This window comes from Antechinus flavipes, chromosome 3 (genome assembly GCF_016432865.1).
Source record: "Antechinus flavipes isolate AdamAnt ecotype Samford, QLD, Australia chromosome 3, AdamAnt_v2, whole genome shotgun sequence".
In the NCBI taxonomy this organism is placed as follows: domain Eukaryota; kingdom Metazoa; phylum Chordata; class Mammalia; order Dasyuromorphia; family Dasyuridae; genus Antechinus; species Antechinus flavipes.
Genome location: NC_067400.1, coordinates 338,995,492 through 339,014,452, shown reverse-complemented (window position 1 = coordinate 339,014,452; position 18,961 = coordinate 338,995,492). Strand labels below are relative to the sequence as shown.

The window sequence follows — 18,961 nt, the reverse complement described above, 5'->3', positions numbered from 1 at the left end:
TTTTTAGGTACTGTCTTCAGGGTGAAAACATAAATTCATGATTCTCTACTAAGTGGTATTTGGTTTAGTTGTTCAGAATCAGAAGTCTAAACTTTAGGAATATCACACTTTTAAGGAAACATAATAAAATAATTGGAGCTTTTCAGGAGATTTATCTTTTAATTTTGTGTTATGTATATCTGTTATGGAACATTACAGTTTAGAAGAAATAATTTTTTTCTAAGACATTTGAGTTAATTATTTAGACTAATAATCTTAAATCTTCTAATTGTCATGCTTTTTTCTTCACTTCTTATTTCTTTATGGAAAATTTGAGACAGGATTATTTTAATTTGAATTAACTTGTCTGAAATGATGAACCTAAATGTATAGATGCCTGCAGTCTCTTCTGCAATGGTTTATTTAATCTTTGATGGTAAATTTTTTTTTTTTTAATAGGAGAGCAGGTTCAAATTCACTGATTGTGATTGTGCTACCTCAAAAATTTCTTCTTGATATTGGGCTAAGTAGTAAAAAATTGCACTTATTGAAGGAAAAGGCTAAACTAGATTCTTGAATGAAATTTGAAATAGAATTTGATTTCTATTATTCTTTTTCTTAAAAACTTTACAAGTTGGGGCAGCTAGGTGGTGCAGTGGATAGACCTGCACCTGAAGTTAGGAGGACCTGAGTTCAAATCTGGCCTCAGACACTTAACACTTCCTGGCTTTGTGACCATGGGCAAGTCACTTAACCCCAATTGGCTCAGCAGAAAAACAATTAGTCATAAAATATATTAATTTTTAACATCTTTGCAAACATTGGTATGACTGGATCCTACTTTTTTAGAAACTCATTAGTAAACATAATTATTGGAATGAATTAATATAAAATGTTTATAAAGGAGGAAAATTTTTTATTTAAGCTAAAGTGAATTGTCATTCCCTTTTAAAAATAAGATTTGCTAGAGAACTTTTTCTCCAAAGATAATGCATTGACAATTCAGTTGACACCAATTCTTTAAAAAGTTGAAGACTAAGATCATAGTTCAATAGCTTTCTACTCGCCCAGGTTATGCTTTGATTCTCTCTTTAAAGAAAAACTAAAAAAACCAAACCAATCCAAAAAACCTACTTCTTCTTAAATTCTTTTAACTTTATTGTAGTGAATATGTACTTAATTAGGGCAAGAGACTCAATGGATTTTTCTGCACTGTGGGGTTTGTATCCTATAACAATCTAGAAGGAATCTACTTATATAAAGTTATTTATGAGATTTTTCCATCTTTGGTTTTACTTGTGAAAAAGTATTTTAACTGGTCTTTATCTTTTATATTTTAGGGTGAACTGTCTCATGATCAAGATGTGGTTGAATATGTCATGAACCAGCCCAATGTTGTTCCACGAATCAACTCTAGAATTTTGACAGCTGACCGGCAGTATTTAGATTTAACAGCAACCAGTAAGGGGCATTTTCTATAAAATTTTTAGAATAAAAGGCACTTTCAGAATCTAATCTTGTTAAATTAGGGACCTTTTAAATTGAAGTTATATTTATTGCTGCCTCATCAGAATTTTAAGGTTCAAAGTACAAATTAAGAGCATTATTGAATATCTGAAAGCTGGAAGTAGGTCTTTCTCCTTCCTTTCTCATTTCTTCCTGAAAACTTGAGGAAGTTGTTTTTTAAGCTTTTAAATTCCAAAGATTTTCCTTTTGTCTTTTCCTCCTCATCAAAGTACTCTCCTGCTTCCTAAGCTACCAAAAAAAAGAAAGAGATACAGGAACAAAATCTTTGGAAAAGAAATGACTTATAAAATATTTTTTAAAATAACCACTTCTGTATAAATGTAAATTAATGGAATTATTCATCAAAAATAATATAACATAATACAATATATTGTTGACTTCCCTGAAAGTAAGCATGTGAGAGATGTGTTTTCTTTATCAATCCTTATTTTTACCTGTCACTTTGAGGCATATAGCTCCAATGTTCTTATATTGAGAACCTCAGAACATCTAAAGCTGGGACATTCAGTTTGAACACTTCTTAAGAATTATGATCTTACTTTAAGGCTAGCTTCCTTGGCTACTTTAGCTATGGAGCTGATGGTAAATTCTTCAGCTTGAAAAGTTGGTAGTTGGTGCATGATTTTTTTGTTTGCAGATGATTATGCTTACTGCAGTCTCTATAAGTTGAGATATCACAAAGTATGGATCGATTCTTTGCTGTTTGTGCTAATTTTGGCCTAACAATTAATACCAAGAAAATACAGGTACTCCCATCAGCGAAACCATTGGTTACAGCAGATGGTGACATTTTGAATGCTGTGATTCACTTACCTTGGCAATATACTTTCAAGGGATGCACAGATTGAAAATGAGATTGAAAACACAAATTGCTTGAGCTAGATTTGTGTTTGAAAGTTTCCAAAGGAAAGTATAGGAAAGGAGAAGTAATAGACTGACTACCAAACTGAACATCTACAGAACTACTGTGCTGACTTCATTGTTGAATGTCTGTGAAACATGAGTAGCTATGCCAGAGGTGTGAATAGTTTCCATTTGAATTGTCTTCAGAAGATTTTGAAGTCACCTGAAAGGATAAGATATCAGACACTGAGGTCTTTTCTCAATTTCCATGCATTCAAATTCTACTGCAGAGAGCATAACTCTGTTGGACTTGCCACATTATTCAAATGCCAAATATATGCTGCTAAAAAGACTATTTAGTGGAGAATTCACACAAAACAGGTGCTCACAAAGTGATCAGAAAAAGTGATACAAAGACATTCTCAATGATTCAAGAACTTTAGAATTGACTATATGGTATAGGAGAGACTGGCACAGTACTCTCTGGCACGGTATACCCTCATCAGAGAACATGCTATGTTTTGTGAGCAAAACACAATTGAATTAGCTCTTAAAAATTATGATTAATAAGAAGTTAGAGAAGCCATCCCAAATGTTCATAGAGACTGTTTGTGTCTGACCTGTGGCAGAGTATGCTGAAGGTGTATTGGTCTGATCAGCTTTTATTGGACACACAGTAACCTGACTAACATAATGATATTATTTTGGTCCTTTTCAAAAACAAAGAACAACCACCAACTATTGAGTGTTTAAAATCCAACTTAAAAGGTTATGTTGAAATATTGTTCAGACTCTTATCACATGACATTATGGTGGCTATGAAGAATCATTCAGAGAACCAAAAAAGTTCAGTTTAAAAGATTTGTTAAAATGGAAGTGTTGTTCTGAAAGTGGCTTCTCCATTATATAAAAAGAAAATATAGATATGTAAGATGATTACTTTATATTTTCTACTTATTCTTGTAAAAACTTGAGATTTTTCTTCATGGAAGAGCAAAGTATAAGTTTTTCAGGCTTGTGCCTAAACTTAAAAGCCAAAAAGTGAGCCTAATATTTCTGGCCTTTGGCCTTTCCTTGCCTAATTCTAGTGTCCTAATAGAAATGTTCTAAACAGGGAGGCAGAATATGATGTGGTTGCCTCTACCACATGGATTAAGTTTGTGCAACTGATTAATTCATTAAATTATCAAAAAGAAATCTGTTTTGAGGAAGACTTGGGAATATAAATCTTGTGTTGATTGACCCCTTTTTAATAGAGAGCAACAAGAAAGTTACATTGAAGTTCTGTGCTATGGCCTAGGAACCCTTGGAAAGAGTGCAGAAACGCAGGGGAGATTTATGGAGATTGATTGACTTATCTCTTTCTTACCTTGTAGTAGCAGGAACTCTAGAATTGCTAGGTCTGCAAAGTTTAATTTTGTAGTCAGGTAGTTGCTTCCAGTCCTATGATAATAGACTTCCAAAGTCATAAAGGCAAGGGTATAATACTTACTGAAAAGCGAATCTTTCTACTTCATTAAACACAGGCGGACAAAAAAGTTTCTTAGCTAGAGACGTCATGAAAGAAAGACTGATATTTTAGCTGCAAAATCATATATTGTCTTTATTAATGTTAAAATGTTTGCCATTGTCTGATTCACTTTACTCATTCTCAGGTTAGTGCTGAATTTACTGGGATTTTAAAAATAAGGTCAAATACACATATCTGCACTTTTGCATGTTTTTTCTTGGTGATTGAAGAAGTTTTTCTTCCGGAACTCAAACCAATGAATGTTCCAATCTCCTACTGATGACAGAATACCCTATGCTATGCATAGGTAAGCATTGTATCAGATAGACACAGGAATAGAGTATTAGATTCAGGCTTGATTGACCATGATTTCTGCCTTGTATTTGCTAGTCTGTTTTGTCATTATTTGAATATGGCAAGTCAGTGCTATTCTTCACTGATCTAAGGCTTAATGTACACTGAAGTTTTGTCCTTAAAATTTTAGGTTAGTTTGAAACTTGAAAGTGAATCAACCCAAGAGATATAGATACATTATCCTCTGTGCTTCATTTTAGCTTCTGGGACCCATTCAGAAAATCATTGACAGGTTGAAATGATTTCAGGTTTCTGAACTAACAGTATTACAATAGTATTTTGTAGTATAAGAACTATCAAATTGCAAGCTGCAGTGTAATACAGTAATATGACAAAACTTGTGTATTCATTTTTACGATATTTAAAAAAAAACCCACATTCTTTTTAAAAAAATAAATTTTTATTGATATATCTGTTTCTTCCTCTCCTGTTCCCAAGAGAGCCATTGTAAATAACTATTGATATGTTTTAGAGAGGAAAAATTTTGGAAAAAATCCCAAAATATGTACATTGTGTAATATTTGTGGACTTCCCACCTCCACAAAGGTTGGGTTTTGTTGCCAGCCCATTGCTTTGTTAAGATCCTCTGCGAGTAGCATGGGAAAGTTAGGGGAGGAATGCTGAATGAGTTCAGGATCATTGAGTGTCAGTTTATTTCTTTTGGATTCTGGGTATCCTACTCCTGAAGACTTGCTGTATCTTTGGCACATAATTTCTGTTTTGAAAAGTTTTTGAGAAGTTGTGGAGATGTTTAGTCCTCTGTTCATTAAAATGATTAAAGTACTTTTATCCTAGTAAATTTGTGTGATAGGTAGTGCAAATAATTATTTCCATTTTACAAATGAGGTAACAGGTATAGTTAGATTAAGTGATTTGCCCTAAGCCACACAGCTGAGTGGTGAAACTAGAAATGTGATCCTTTTAATCATTCCAAATCCCTTGACTTTTTCTAAAATATCACAATCAATCAACAAACATTTATTAATCCACCACTGGGTATCAGACTCTGTGCTAGGTACTGGATGGACCAAGAGAAACAAAATAGTCCCTAACCTCAAGGAGCTTACATTCTATGAAGGTCACTAGTTAGTACTCAGTTAATCCTTGGTAAATGAATGGGTTAATAAATTTAGTTTTTCCTTAATTTATTCTATCTCATATTTAGGAAACATGGTTTTTGTTTTTGTTTTATTTTTTGTTTTTTGTTTTTTAACAGACTTTATTATATTTTTTATTTATTTATTTTTAAATAACTTTTTATTGATAGAACGCATGCCAGGGTAATTTTTTACAGCATTATCCCTTGCATTCACTTCTGTTCCAATTTTTCCCCTCCCTCTCTCCACCCCTTCCCCCATATGGCAAGCAGTCCTTTACATGTTGAATGGGTTGCAGTATATCTTAGATACAATATATGTGTGCAGAACTGAACAGTTTTCTTGTTGCACAAGGAGAATTGAATTCAGAAGGTATAAATAACCCGTGAAGAAAAACAAAAATGCAAGCAGTTTATATTCATTTCCCAGTGTTCTTTCTCTGGGTGTAGCTGCTTCTGTCCATCTTTGATCAATTAAGGCTCTCTTTATCGAAGAGATCCACTTCCATCAGAATACATCCTCAAACATTATCGTTGTTGAGGTATATAATGATCTCCTGGTTCTGCTCATTTCACTCAGCATCAGTTCATGTAAGTCTCACCAGTCCTCTCTGTATTCATCCTGCTGGTCATTCCTTACAGAACAATAATATTCCATAATATTCATATACCACAATTTACTCAACCATTCTCCAATTGATGGACATCCTTTCATTTTCCAGCTTCTAGCCACTACAAACAGGGCTGCCACAAACATTTTGGCACATACAGGTCCCTTTCCTTTCTTTACTATCTCTTTGGGGTATAAGCCCAGTAGAAATACTGCTGGATCAAAGGGTATGCACAGTTTGATAACTTTTTGAGCATAGTTCCAAATTGCTCTCCAGAATGGCTGGATGTGTTCACAAATCCACCAACAATGTATCAGTGTCCCTGTTTTCCCATTTCCCAAATATATAGAGAATTGACTCTAATCTATAAGAAATCAAACCATTTTCCAATTGATAAATGGTCAAAGGATATGAACAGACAATTCTCAGACGAAGAAATTGAAACTATTTATAGACATATGAAAATATGCTCCAAATCATTATTAATCAGAGAAATGCAAATTAAGACAACTCTGAGATACCACTACACACCTGTCAGATTGGCTGGAATGACAGGGAAAGATAATGGGGAATGTTGGAGGGGATGTGGGAAGACTTTATTATAGAGGAAGGTAACTGCTGAGTCCCTTAGGGAAGAAAAAGATCTATACAAGATTCTTTTAAAAATTCCTAATTCCTGTAGAGAAAAATTAAGCCAAGGAGTTTCAATTTCAAATTGTGATCTACCTTAGAAATTCAATCTAAGTAATTAAATGAGTTCTTGATATATTTACAAAGGTAGGTTAGGTGCTGAGGAGAGGGGTATGATGTCCAGGAAAGGATAAGCTGAATGCTGATTGGTGGGGAGTTTGGGAAAATACGAGGGAAGAGCAGTATTTCTGGGGAGATAAAAGAAATAGGCTATTTTAGAAAGGGGTGCTTGATAGGATATATTAGAGGAGAAACTTGTAGAATTGGCTAGTCTCAAGTTTTCATTTACTTGTCCAATCCAACTCATTGCCTCACAACAGGATTAGTTTTATAATAGCTTCTTAAATGATTTTGCGTGTACTCTTCCACTTGACTTCCACTTTAACACATTACAACCAAACAAATCTTTGAGACACTATTTTCCTCACACTGCTACTATTCCCGTGGTCAAAACCCCTTACTGATTCCTCTCTGTTAAAGTCTCTTTGTTTCCTCCCCCAACTATACATTTATGTTTGTGTATATATAATATGATATGCTGTGATTTCATTTTATCTTTTAAAAAAAAAAAGGATAGTCCCTTGAGAATGTAGAGAATATTTTATAAACATGCTATACTTTTCTTATCAAATAAACAGCAAAATCTATGTTAAGTTTAAAGATAATAAATGAAGTTACTAGTTGATATTAGTATTACAAGAAATATTTGCATGTGAAATAAGAGTATAAGTCTCTTATTTTTTCCTTTTCAGATAACTTTTTTGTGGACGATTATGCTAGATTTTCTCTTTTGGATTCACAGGATAAGACTGCAGCTGTAGCCAATAGTATGACCTATTTGACAAAGAAAGGTAATCACTTTGAGTCTTATTTTTGATTCAGTATATTTTTGGTAATTTTGACAATAGTTTTTATCATCTCCTGAGAAAGATGCTATGAATTTTCTTTTTAATAACATTTCAAATAGTATTTTTGAATTCATTGTAAAAATTTAATGATTGAAAATTGTTAATTCATTATTGTGGAATATTATCTATTTCCCAGAATTATTTAGAGAAATTCAGTCTTTAAAAGCTTTATTTGTATTTATTATTTATAGTTTTTAGGTAAGGTTATTTCTTCACTGATGCTTGACTTTGTAAAAGTCTTCTTTTGAGGTCAGAAAATGACCATCTTTCCTTCTGGGGAAGTTTCTCTTTAGTTCTTGTTATATTTACTGCCTTTTCACAGTACTAAGTATCATCTGGAAAAGCTAATTTTGTCCCTTCTGAACTCCTTTCAATGAGAAAATTTGGTTTTCAAAGCATATATGTTTAAATTCAGGAATTTACGTTCCATCTGGTTCCCCAAAAGAAATAATTTTTTTAGATTAGAATAGTAGGGCTCTATTCCCAATTCTAATGTAGGAATTTCTGACACTTTTTCCTATCTAAACCCTTGAACCCAGGGAGTTGTTTTTAAGATTCTTTTTCTTCAATTGTGCTTTGATATTATTTTCAAAGTGAAGTTTCATTCTCTCCCACTCATTTGCTCCTTTCCTATTGTCCAGGAATGTCTTCCAAGGAGATCTATGGTAACTCATAATTTTAGAATTTCCAATTGCTTTATTTAAGTATCTTACATCTTCTCTGGGACCCTCATAATTGGGAATTACTGGACACTTTTTAATGAGGGCCCTGGAACCTGTGGGTAACAACAGCCTCATAGCAGTGAAATTAAATTTAGTTTAAATTGTTGTAAAGTTTAATTATGCATCAATAGGCAACAATTTTTTAAAAAATACAGTATGTTACTTGCAAGTTCAAAGGTTCCTTGTAAGTTCACATGCTAATGGTGCTAATTCACAATGTAATAAAATTAATCAGTGCATGTATGGAATTAAGCCATGTGGATATAAACTCTTTACCTTTTTGCATGTAAGTACCAATACTTTAACTTTATCCTTACTAAGAGCTTTGCACTTTTTAAAATCTTGCATGGGTTTCAGATGTGCTTTTTAATGCATTACCAGTATTGTACCATATGGAATTTCTTTCCCTTCCGAATACTATTTTCATTTTTCCACAGATGATTCTTTTATTAGACCTGTAACCTTTTGGATTGTTGGGGATTTTGATCGTCCTTCTGGAAGACAATTATTATATGATGCTATCAAGCACCAGGCAAGTTTGTGCAGTTTCTCTTGTAACTTTGTTAAGGTCTAGAATTTTTCCTCAACAGGTTATTCTTTATTTCCTTATTGGTTGAATAAAAGGAAGGAGAGAAAAGACTACTACATGCTAGTCTTACACAAAAGAATAGGTGACTTTAAAATAAAAAAGAAAGATTAAAAAGAAATGATTGTCTTAGTAACAACAATATTTATTTGAAGCCAGTGATTAACATAACCTTAGGTGATATAAATGTTTCCTGAAGTTTGTCCCATCTATCAAAATTCCTCCTTTGATATAACAAGAGATACCGCTTTGTTGATCTTCTTGTTTGTTATATTAAGAAAGAATGGTACAGCTAATTGGTGTAGTAGATAAAGCATCAACCCTAAAGTCAGGAGGATCTGAGTTCAAATCTGGCCTCAAACACTAACTTCCTAGCTATGGGACCCTGGGCAAGTCATTTAACCCAACTGCTTCAGGGGGAAAAAAAAATAAAGAATAAAAGAGGCATACACACTAATATGTTCTCCTACTATCCTGGATCATGGCTAACATAGTGTCCAAATGGAAGAGGGGGCTTACAACTGATATAAGGTCTTTGAGATGTTCTTTTTTGTGGAAGGTATTGTGCCTCGAATAATGTAGTCTCCTTTTCGTTATTCACAATCCCAAATAATACAGACACACACACACACACACACACACACACACACAACACACACACACACACACACGTGTGGTTTATTTCTATACAGCAAGAACTAAGTGGATGAAGAATATATATTTTCTGAATGTGATATGTATTTGAATTGACAGCCCATTGATTTGATCCCTCATTACATAAATCTTAGATATAACAGATGAACAGTGAAGTAGGTTCAGAACAGAATGGGAGAGCGAGAAGCTAAATTGCATTTGGGAAATTGTGTATAGCTCTCAATTCCAGTCTGCTTCCAGAAACAAAATCACATCTTTTAAAAACCAGTATTCTTCCCATGATGCAATATAGCTGTGAACTGGGAAGAATCAAAATTATGGGTGACTTAAATGATAATGAACAGTTACTAAGCATAAATGAACTACATTGTGTCTCTAGTTTCAGAAGAATTGGCATAAGAAGAAATACAGGAAATATTTAATCTGAAAAGTAGGTGGAACAATCACATAGTGTGAGATAAGAGGACCTAATATCACTAAAGCTTGTCCTGTGTTGAAAGACCTAGACAAGGTCTTTAGAATTTTGGATATACTCTTTATAGAAGATTTTATGAGAGCATGTAAGCAAAAGTTCCATAGGAAGAGAATGAATGAGTGATTTGTAACCTGCACTATTGGATGAAGTACCTGTGTAAACTGAGATCAGAGATCCTTTGAAGTGTATGTATGTGTGTGAGTAGACATTGAGCAAATATAGACATAAGCACAAATAGTGGAATTTGAGAGGATTGTAAAGGAAGAGAAAGAAGTTATCATAAAAGAAATTGTTCTATGAAAAGAAAGTGTATTCTTTCTCTTGGTTTGTCACATAGATTAGATAATCCATTATTAAATCTTTCTGGTTATATTAAAGCTTTTTTTTCTTTTAATAGATTACTTTTCTTTTTATTCATTTGTAGTATATTGCAAAAGTATGTTAATATTATCGCTACTTTTTGTTTAATCACATCCACTTAATAATTTTTAACCTTCATTTTGTTGTATCCATAGAAGTCTAGTAACAATATTCGAATTAGCATGATCAATAATCCTAGTAAAGAACCACGTTTTGAGAACACTCGAATCTCCAGAGCTCTCTGGGCAGCTCTCCAAACACAAACATCTAGCAGTGCTAAGAATTTCATTACTAAAATGGTCAAGGAAGAGACTGCAGAAGCCCTGGCAACAGGAGCTGACATTACAGAGTTTGCTGTTGGGGTAAGTCTTTGTGCCTTTTCTACACTTGTTCTATTCCATTGCTCACTGTCCCAATGAACGTCTAAGGGGCTGATGCTTCTTGTTTATTATCACATCAGCTTGTAAAATTCTCATTCCTGCCCTCAGAGGACTCATTTTTGAAATTGTGTGAGTCCCTCCTGAAAAGAAGAATTCGATGACATTTTTTATGTCTTTGAAGTGCACTGGGTTTCATAAAGTTTATGAAGTAAATCCAGAGTCCTTTGTTTAACACAGCATTTTTGTCACTGTGACAGAACACTATATTTACACAAATATGTAAGTGTATATAAGATCAAAAGAAGTATCATTTGAACTGTACATTTTTGGAGCTAGAAGCTTGTGAATTCTAAATGTGTTAATTATATGAACTCATGCTGTGAAATTAATTTATTTAATTACACCGTTCAACTTTTTCCAATTAAAAAAGTATTTTGTTTTTAAATATGCTTTGGAAATAAATATCAGTTCATGAAGTATGTTTCCTTAGGAAGGAAATTAATTTAAAACAAAGTGGACAAGATTGAGAAATACAAACTAAGTTTGGTAATGAATTTTGAGAATATATATTGATTTAATTAAGTTGTACAAAGAAACAACCAATAATTACTAGCTTATTAGAGGAAGCCAGCTATCTTATATGTTGTGCAATGTTAATGATAGTAATAATGAATCATATTTCCTTATTAATTAGCCAAGCAAAAGATCATTTATCTACTTATCGCTTATTTACTTGTTTTTTAAAATTACCCCCAAATTTTAGTTTATTCATTTTGATTATTTAATAAAAGCAACTAATATTCTTTTAGGGTATGGATGTCGGCCTTTTTAAAGATGCCTTTGATTCTTCCAAAGCAGATTTTATTTTGTCTCATGCTCTATACTGTACGGAAGTTCTGAAGCTAAAGAAGGGAGAAAGGGCTGTGATCAGCAATGGACGGGTAAGGAATTCAACCAGATTGATTTTAACAGAGTTTTAGAGTAGAGCAGTATATTATCATTGGAATATTTCCCTTTGAAATGCATAAATTCTTCAATACAGCATTTTTTTTTTTTTTGCTCCTAAACATGATTGTAACATACCAACCAACAAGCATTTATTTAAAGACCACTTTGCCCCAAATATTGTGCTATATCCTGAGGATACAAATGTAAGAAATCAAGTCATACCTTGCCTGAAAGGAGCCCATACTTAAATAGGGGAAGATATATTAAGAGAAACCCGAAATATAGGGGTTTTGGAGAGAAGGCTGGTTTAGAAATGGGTGGAAATGTGTGAAGAAATCTAAGTTAGGGAGATTAGGTAAAAGTTCACCTATTAGAATCTGGTATAGTTACATTTGCAGTCCAAGGAAAGAGACTAGGAGGATGGGATTAATGGAAAGGTTATGAGTGATATTATTTGTCAGTAGGTCATGATACAAATGAACCACTGTTGCTCACAGGAAGCCATTCTGGTTGGGGAGAGAACGCAAAGACATATAGACATAAACAAAATTGATAAAGTCTTGAGTGAGTAGGGACAAGAAGTAGGGCTCCACAGAGGAGATGTTGTCTGGGCTCAGTTTTAAAAGGAACTTCGATTGTAAGAGGCCTAGATGTTGGGAATTTACATTCTAGTACAGATGTCCCCAAAATGTCATGTGAAACGAATGCAAGAAGGCCAGTTTGGCTGAATCATTGTAATGTTTTTTAAGGCTGGAAAAGTAAATTAGGGCCAGCTTGTTAAGTTTTAAAAATTCTAAATAGAAATTTATATCCTGAAGGAAATGGGATCCATTGGAATTTATTGAGTTTTAGAGTGACATATCAAAATGTGCTCATATCATTGTAGCCTGATTACTTTAATTATTATTATTATTATTTTGTTTGTTTCTGTATCATCCTAAAATTTCCTTATTATATACAAGTTTTTAGATCATAAAACCAACCACCATGCTTCTATTTTCTTCACAGATTATTGGGCCACTGAAGGATGGTGAACTTTTTAATCAAGATGATTTCCACTTATTAGAAAATATAATTCTAAAGACCTCGGGGCAGAAAATCAAATCTCATATTCAACAGCTCCGGGTAGAGGAAGATGTGTAAGTTTGAAATGAAAGAAAAGATTAGCTTAAGACACAAAGCCTCTATTAATAAAATCTTTTCTTACTGATTCCCTTTTTTTAGATGTCTACCAAATTTGTGTATATACCAGTCATAAAAATACACTCTGCTTCTAGATTTAAAAATATAATAATCCTCCCTAGTTGTGTGTTTTATTTGATAATATTTTTGGGAAAAGAAAAAAAAAAAGCCAATGTAAATTTCAATAGATAAAGAACTGAATTTCTAATTTTCTTTTCTTTGTGGAAAAAATAGGCTGTTTTTCTGTACTGAGTATATCCTGTCTATCCTGAAGCCATGAAATTATATGTGCGTGGAGGTTGAATTTTCATTGCATCTTAAATATTTAAGGACAAACTTTAAAATTCAAAAGGTTTTTTGCTATTTTTGCATTCTCTCATGATATGATGTGATGTTAAAGATAAATGTTTTGAGTGTTAAGTCTTGACTTTAGTAGTTGCTTAAATCATTGCTTAGCCAAGTTGTTTGTGTAGTATATGAACAACTTCTCTGGTCAACTTAACAGTCATAAAAGAAGGTTCTTAGCAAATAGATGCCTTTCAGATAGTACTTAATGGGCCACCAATTGCATACTTTATAGGATGCTTATGGGTCATGCTTCTTTAGGAAGTGGGTCATACTGAGGAGCTTCTGAGAATCCCTTGGAATGTCTTTGCATTTTAAGCAATGTATCTACTGAGACTTGCCTCATCCCCGAACCACCAGAGATATTTCAATTTCTAGCTGAGTCATCCTTGAATTTTCACTGGCAGCCAGAAGATTCTCTAATCACAGATTCTAGAATAGTACCAGATAGAAGGGCAGCTAGGTTACATAGTGAATAAAACACCAGCCTTGGAGTCAGGGAGACCAGAGTTCAAATCTGGCTCAAATTGTGTGACCCTGAGCAAGTCACCTAACTCTGTTTTCCTTTTTCCACATCTGTAAAATGATCTGGAGAATTGGTAAATTCTTCAGTATCTCTGCCAAGAAAATCCTAAATGGGATCACAGAAAGTTAGACACAACTTAAAACGACTGACCACAACCAATCAGATGGGAATACTTAAATTTCCCAGAATTATTCTTTTTCCTCAGGGCCCTTCTAGCTATGGAGCTTTTAGTAGAATTCTTTTTGTCAGCTACAGATGCCTCTCATTCAGACTTCCAAGCTCTGTACCTGTAACTTTAGAGAGAATGGCTTTTTCCATCCTAATTTATAAAAATAATTTAGTTTGTCTGTTAGGAGGATCCACTTGCCTGCTGACATGTTTCTGGACTCCATCCCCACTTTTTGTTGTAGTTGTTGTTTGTTTTTGTTTTTGTTTTTACAAAGCAATTGTGGTTAAGTGACTTGTTTAGGATCTCACTGCTAATAAATATTAAGTATCTAAGACTAGATTTGAACTCCAGGACTGGTGCTTTATTAACTGTACCATTTAGCTGCCCTCATATCCACATATTATAATGATTTTATTACCCTATATTTAAAATTATAACCAGGGACTTAAATGAATAGAACATTTTTTAATAGAGGAAAACATAATTTTATTGAAATGAGTAGAAATTTTTCATTTTCCAATTGTTCATTCTCATCATTTGTTCCTCTAATAGCAGGGATGGTGGGGGGGGGGGGGGAGGAGGTTAAGGGGTGAAGTTCCCAGAGCAACAGGATTGTTTTATCTAAATTATAGGAAGATATTTTCCTCTTCAGAAAAAGGCTTGTCACTAGGTACCTGCTCTTATTTGGGAGACAGAGTAAAATACATTAATCATGGTATCACTTTTATTTTCCTGTGATAAAGGGGTACACTAACTCCTTTAGTTTGGAACAGTTTTGACTCAATTTTTTTAGTTTGTTTTATTGTTTGGTTATTTTTTCTGTTCAATAGCTTTAGGAAATTTCTGGATTCAATTTTACTTAATATTCACTAAGTAGGTTTCTATTTTCTATTAAAATTGGACTTGAAATCATTATTTATTTTGGATAATAGTGTAATAGTTTTGGTTCGTGGTTTGGTTTAGTTTCTTTAGACTCTATTTCAGAAATGAGTGGTTGTCACCAGATCACTTTAAATAATAATCTTAGTAGAAGTCTTTGTTACATATCCCTTGATGTTTCAGATTTATGGAGGTGTATATTGGATAAGCCTTTATTAAGTGAAAATGCTAACACTAACAGCATCTCTCTTAGGGCAAGTGACTTGGTGATGAAAGTGGATGCTCTCCTCTCTGCCCAACCTAAAGGAGAAGCAAGAATTGACTACCAGTTTTTTGAAGACCAACACAGGTATAAAATTCACTTTGAACTTTCAGTACATAATGTAGAACAAGTTTGCTTCAATTTTTCCATGTAGTTTTAAATTTAATATGTGTCACTTTTTTTATGGTAGAATTTGAGTGGACTTATGTTTTAGAACAGGAAAGACATTATTTAAGTGCTTACTTTCCAGCTTAATCATCCACCAGCTTATATTTTTCTGGTCTTGTAAAATTTCACAGTTGTTCCTAAATGAATTCATATCTCAATTTGTCCTTTAGAAAATATAAAAGATTTAGTAAAATAGACCAGATGATTTTATTGGTTCAGTTCAAAAAAACATTAAATGTTCACTCTGAGTCATTGTGTAAGTTAGATCTGTATCATGTCATCTGGTATCAAGGACCTTGCATTCTAATGATAGGAGTACCAAGTACCCAAATAACTGTGATAGGTGAAATAAGCATAAAAAACATAAAATAAGCATAAAAAACAAATAAGCATAAAAAAACCATTTGGTGAATGAGGTTGATGAAAGTCAGAAAAAAGTTCCTAGAGGTAGCATCACAGTTTGGCCTTGAAAAAAGGGGAGGGAAATGGAAATATGGTAATACCATTGCATGCATGAGATGGCATGGCAAAAGGCATGGGTAGAAGACAGAGTGAGGATATGTAATAGAACAGGGTTTCTTAAGCTTTTCCACTCATGACCACTTTTTGCCCAAGGAATTTGTATGTGACTCCTGATAAATCTGAGCCAAAGTGTTTCTGGCAGCATTCATACATGCACAATGTAAAGTGCTCATGTTGTGTATTCAGAACTACCGTGACGTTGTGTGATGCAACATGGGCAAATACTGCCAGAAACATCTTGCATTCAATGTGAGTTTGATTTTTGAATTATTGTTGCCAAATTTTTTCACAACCACAGCGTTCAATTATTCAACCCTAAAGGGGTCTTGACCCACAGCTTAAGAAGTTTTGCAGTAGAGGATACAATTATCTCTTTTGATTGTTAAATAAAGAACCCTTTAAAGAAAATTTGATACATCTTGGAAAAGTACTCTATGAGTGCTAAGATAATATTTAGTTCTGCTTAGAAGCAAGGCCAGGCAAGGAAAAATTTCAGGATTTGTTAAAAGTTGTAAAACTTCATTGAATTTTGATGAAGTCTCTGTGACACTGTTAGGGGATTGGGATTAGGAGAAGAACCTTGCTGTTTATACTAGCTGCTTTTTTTTTTTTTTTTTTAATTTTTACTTGGCTAGAACAAGTTATTTAACATGGTAATTATTCATTTTGGTTTAGTTTACTTGGATTTTCAAAGTCACAATTACCAGAGGTTCTGACATTATAAAATTCAAAATGGTAGAACAGGCCTTTCATGGATAAGCATTGTGTGGATATTCAAGCTGGGTGAGCATTCCCAGTTCTTTATTGTTCTGTGAAATAAGGGCCACTGATTACCTTGGCAGCTTGAATTTGATTTTTGCATAATTTCACCCAGATACCAATTCTGAGCCTTCCTTTCTTCTTAGCTCTTGCAATATTTAATAGGAAATAAAAGATTTTAAAATATAAACCAAGGTCTAGACTGGTTATAGTTCTCTTTTATGTGTAATTCACAAAGATTATTATTTTTTTCTGATACTATCTATTGATGTATCTCCAGGTATACTTATATTTACCTATAGATATGTATGGGTATATATATGTGTGCATCAGTATATATGTTATATAACAATGTCTATATATGTGAACATATGCGTGTCTTCACCTATCATATATAACTTAGATGTCATGTAGCCCCCAAAACACAACCTTTTGCTTATCATACTTGAAGTTTTTAAATTAAATATAACTTTAAGCCAATTCTGATTGAGCTCAAATTGTTAGGATTTTGTTAGAGAAAGAAGGACTATTTGGCAATAGGCCATGCTGTGTGAAGAACACGACTTCTGGTATATATTTTATACCACCATGTATGACACATTTACCTTTTGTGAAGAATCTGTTTTTGTGCGAAACTTCTACTTTCTTCCCATTTTCAGCAAGTGGCATAGAGAATGAACTCTAAATATAGAATGCTTTGTTTTATTATAATATTTTAATAACTCTTCATTACTTCCTATCATTAACAACAGCTAACTTTTTATAGTATACATTATGGTTTACAAAGTGCCATTGTCTCTTCTATGTCCATACTATTCCATCTCTGTACCTCTATATAAGCCATCATCATTCCTCTTAAAGTTCAGCTTTCTCCCTAAACACTTTTCTCCTCTCATATAAAAATTCAGCAAGAAAAGCCAATATGTGAAAAGAATTCTTAAGCATTTAACATTATATTCTGTTTCCTTCTAGTAAGTAACTTTCCCCCCTATTTTTTTTTTTTTTAGTGCTGTTAAACTGAAACCAAAGGAAAAAGAGACATATTTTGATATAGTGGCCATTGTTGACCCTGTAACCAGAGATGCTCAAAGGCTTGCTCCACTCCTTATGGTATATTCTTTTCTTGCATATTCTTTAGCACAATGCCTGGCACATAGTAAGTGTAATAAATGCCTTCTCCATTTGGTCATTCATTCATTCATTTGCTTATTCATTTATTCACTCATTCATTTCTGGGTGCTATGCAATAGTGCTTTAAAGATAATCTTAGCTAACATAATTTATTTGATATCCTATAATTATTTTTATACTTTGACCATTCTCTGTTAATTTATTTTGGATAGAACAGTATTAGAAAACTGCAAAAAGAACTTTCTGAGGCAATACTTAAAATTGAGAATGGCTTTATAGGCTTTGAAAGTTAATATAGGTTTGGGTCATCCTATGCATCTTCTTAAAATACAAAAATTATGGGGGAATTGTGTTGATTTATTTAACTAAAGGGAACCAGAGGGAAACTTCTAAAATATTAATTTTGTCACATGTTTTACTGTATGATGTGATGTCAAAGTAAGCACAAAGCCACCTACCTATTTACTTTCTCTTTTCATAGTTACTATATTACTATATATTTTTGTTGTAGTATTATGTACCCTAAATTGGAAAGAAACCAAATTTTAATTACATAGATTACTAGAGACATTCCAAGGAATTTTGTGAGTCCTGCTAACTTTTATTGCATATTATTGTTAATGATATAAAAACCAGTTAGTACAACTAACTTTTTAGTTAGTTGTGTATTTTTCCTTTAAGTGTTTCATTGTCTTTTATGATTTAAAAAAAGAAAAGATGTTGACATATGCTCATGTTTGTTGTTCTTTAAGCTTTGGGTGGGGAAAATCTGTGATTTTGACTGGAAGTTCATTCTCAGTATGGGGCAGCTACTTGAAAACTTAAATTATCTCTGCAGGAGATGTGTATCTTCTTCTAGCAACTCCCTTATTTCTTCTCCTGTGGCCTGAAGTTTAGCTCTGTGAATAATAAAACCAATAGAAGAAATCAGATTACATAAAATTCTATATGAAAATGTTTTTGTCCGTGTCAGATAGTACATGGCAACTGTATTCCTTCTGTAGATTGATAATGAAAAATTCCCTCACTCTCTGTATTTCTGTAAAATTTTGTGAAAAATAGATATTAAAATCTGTTCCCTAGAGTCAGAGATGTTTTCTGTAACAAGAATTTTGTTTTGAATGTTTGTTTGTGATTTTATTTCCTTTTAGGTTTTGACCCAGCTGATAAATATGAATCTAAGAGTATTTATGAATTGCCAATCTAAACTTTCAGACATGCCTTTAAAGAGGTAAGTTAATGCCTTTTAACAAAGGAACCCTATAGTGATCCCTGTTCATAATATGTCACTTATCTTAAAGCAACAATAGAAATCACCATCATATTTAGGAAGATTAACCTGAATTTACATTTCAGAACTTTTCCCTAGTCAGAG

At 33.1% G+C, this 18,961-nt stretch overlaps 1 protein-coding gene across 2 annotated transcripts in view; it reads left to right on the top strand.

Moving 5' to 3' along the window:
- UGGT1 (UDP-glucose glycoprotein glucosyltransferase 1) overlaps positions 1–18,961 on the top strand; it is a 102,532-nt gene that overhangs the window by 58,296 nt on the left and 25,275 nt on the right. The window contains exons 19-28 of one of the 2 annotated variants that reach the window (XM_051985666.1): positions 1,320–1,440; positions 7,363–7,461; positions 8,160–8,183; positions 8,678–8,772; positions 10,471–10,677; positions 11,505–11,636; positions 12,652–12,782; positions 14,998–15,093; positions 17,463–17,565; positions 18,738–18,817. In XM_051985666.1, the coding sequence (XP_051841626.1) occupies positions 1,320–1,440; positions 7,363–7,461; positions 8,160–8,183; positions 8,678–8,772; positions 10,471–10,677; positions 11,505–11,636; positions 12,652–12,782; positions 14,998–15,093; positions 17,463–17,565; positions 18,738–18,817 (1,088 nt within the window). The remainder of the gene's footprint in view (positions 1–1,319; positions 1,441–7,362; positions 7,462–8,159; positions 8,184–8,677; positions 8,773–10,470; positions 10,678–11,504; positions 11,637–12,651; positions 12,783–14,997; positions 15,094–17,462; positions 17,566–18,737; positions 18,818–18,961) is intronic. The other variant, XM_051985667.1, reaches the window with a different exon arrangement.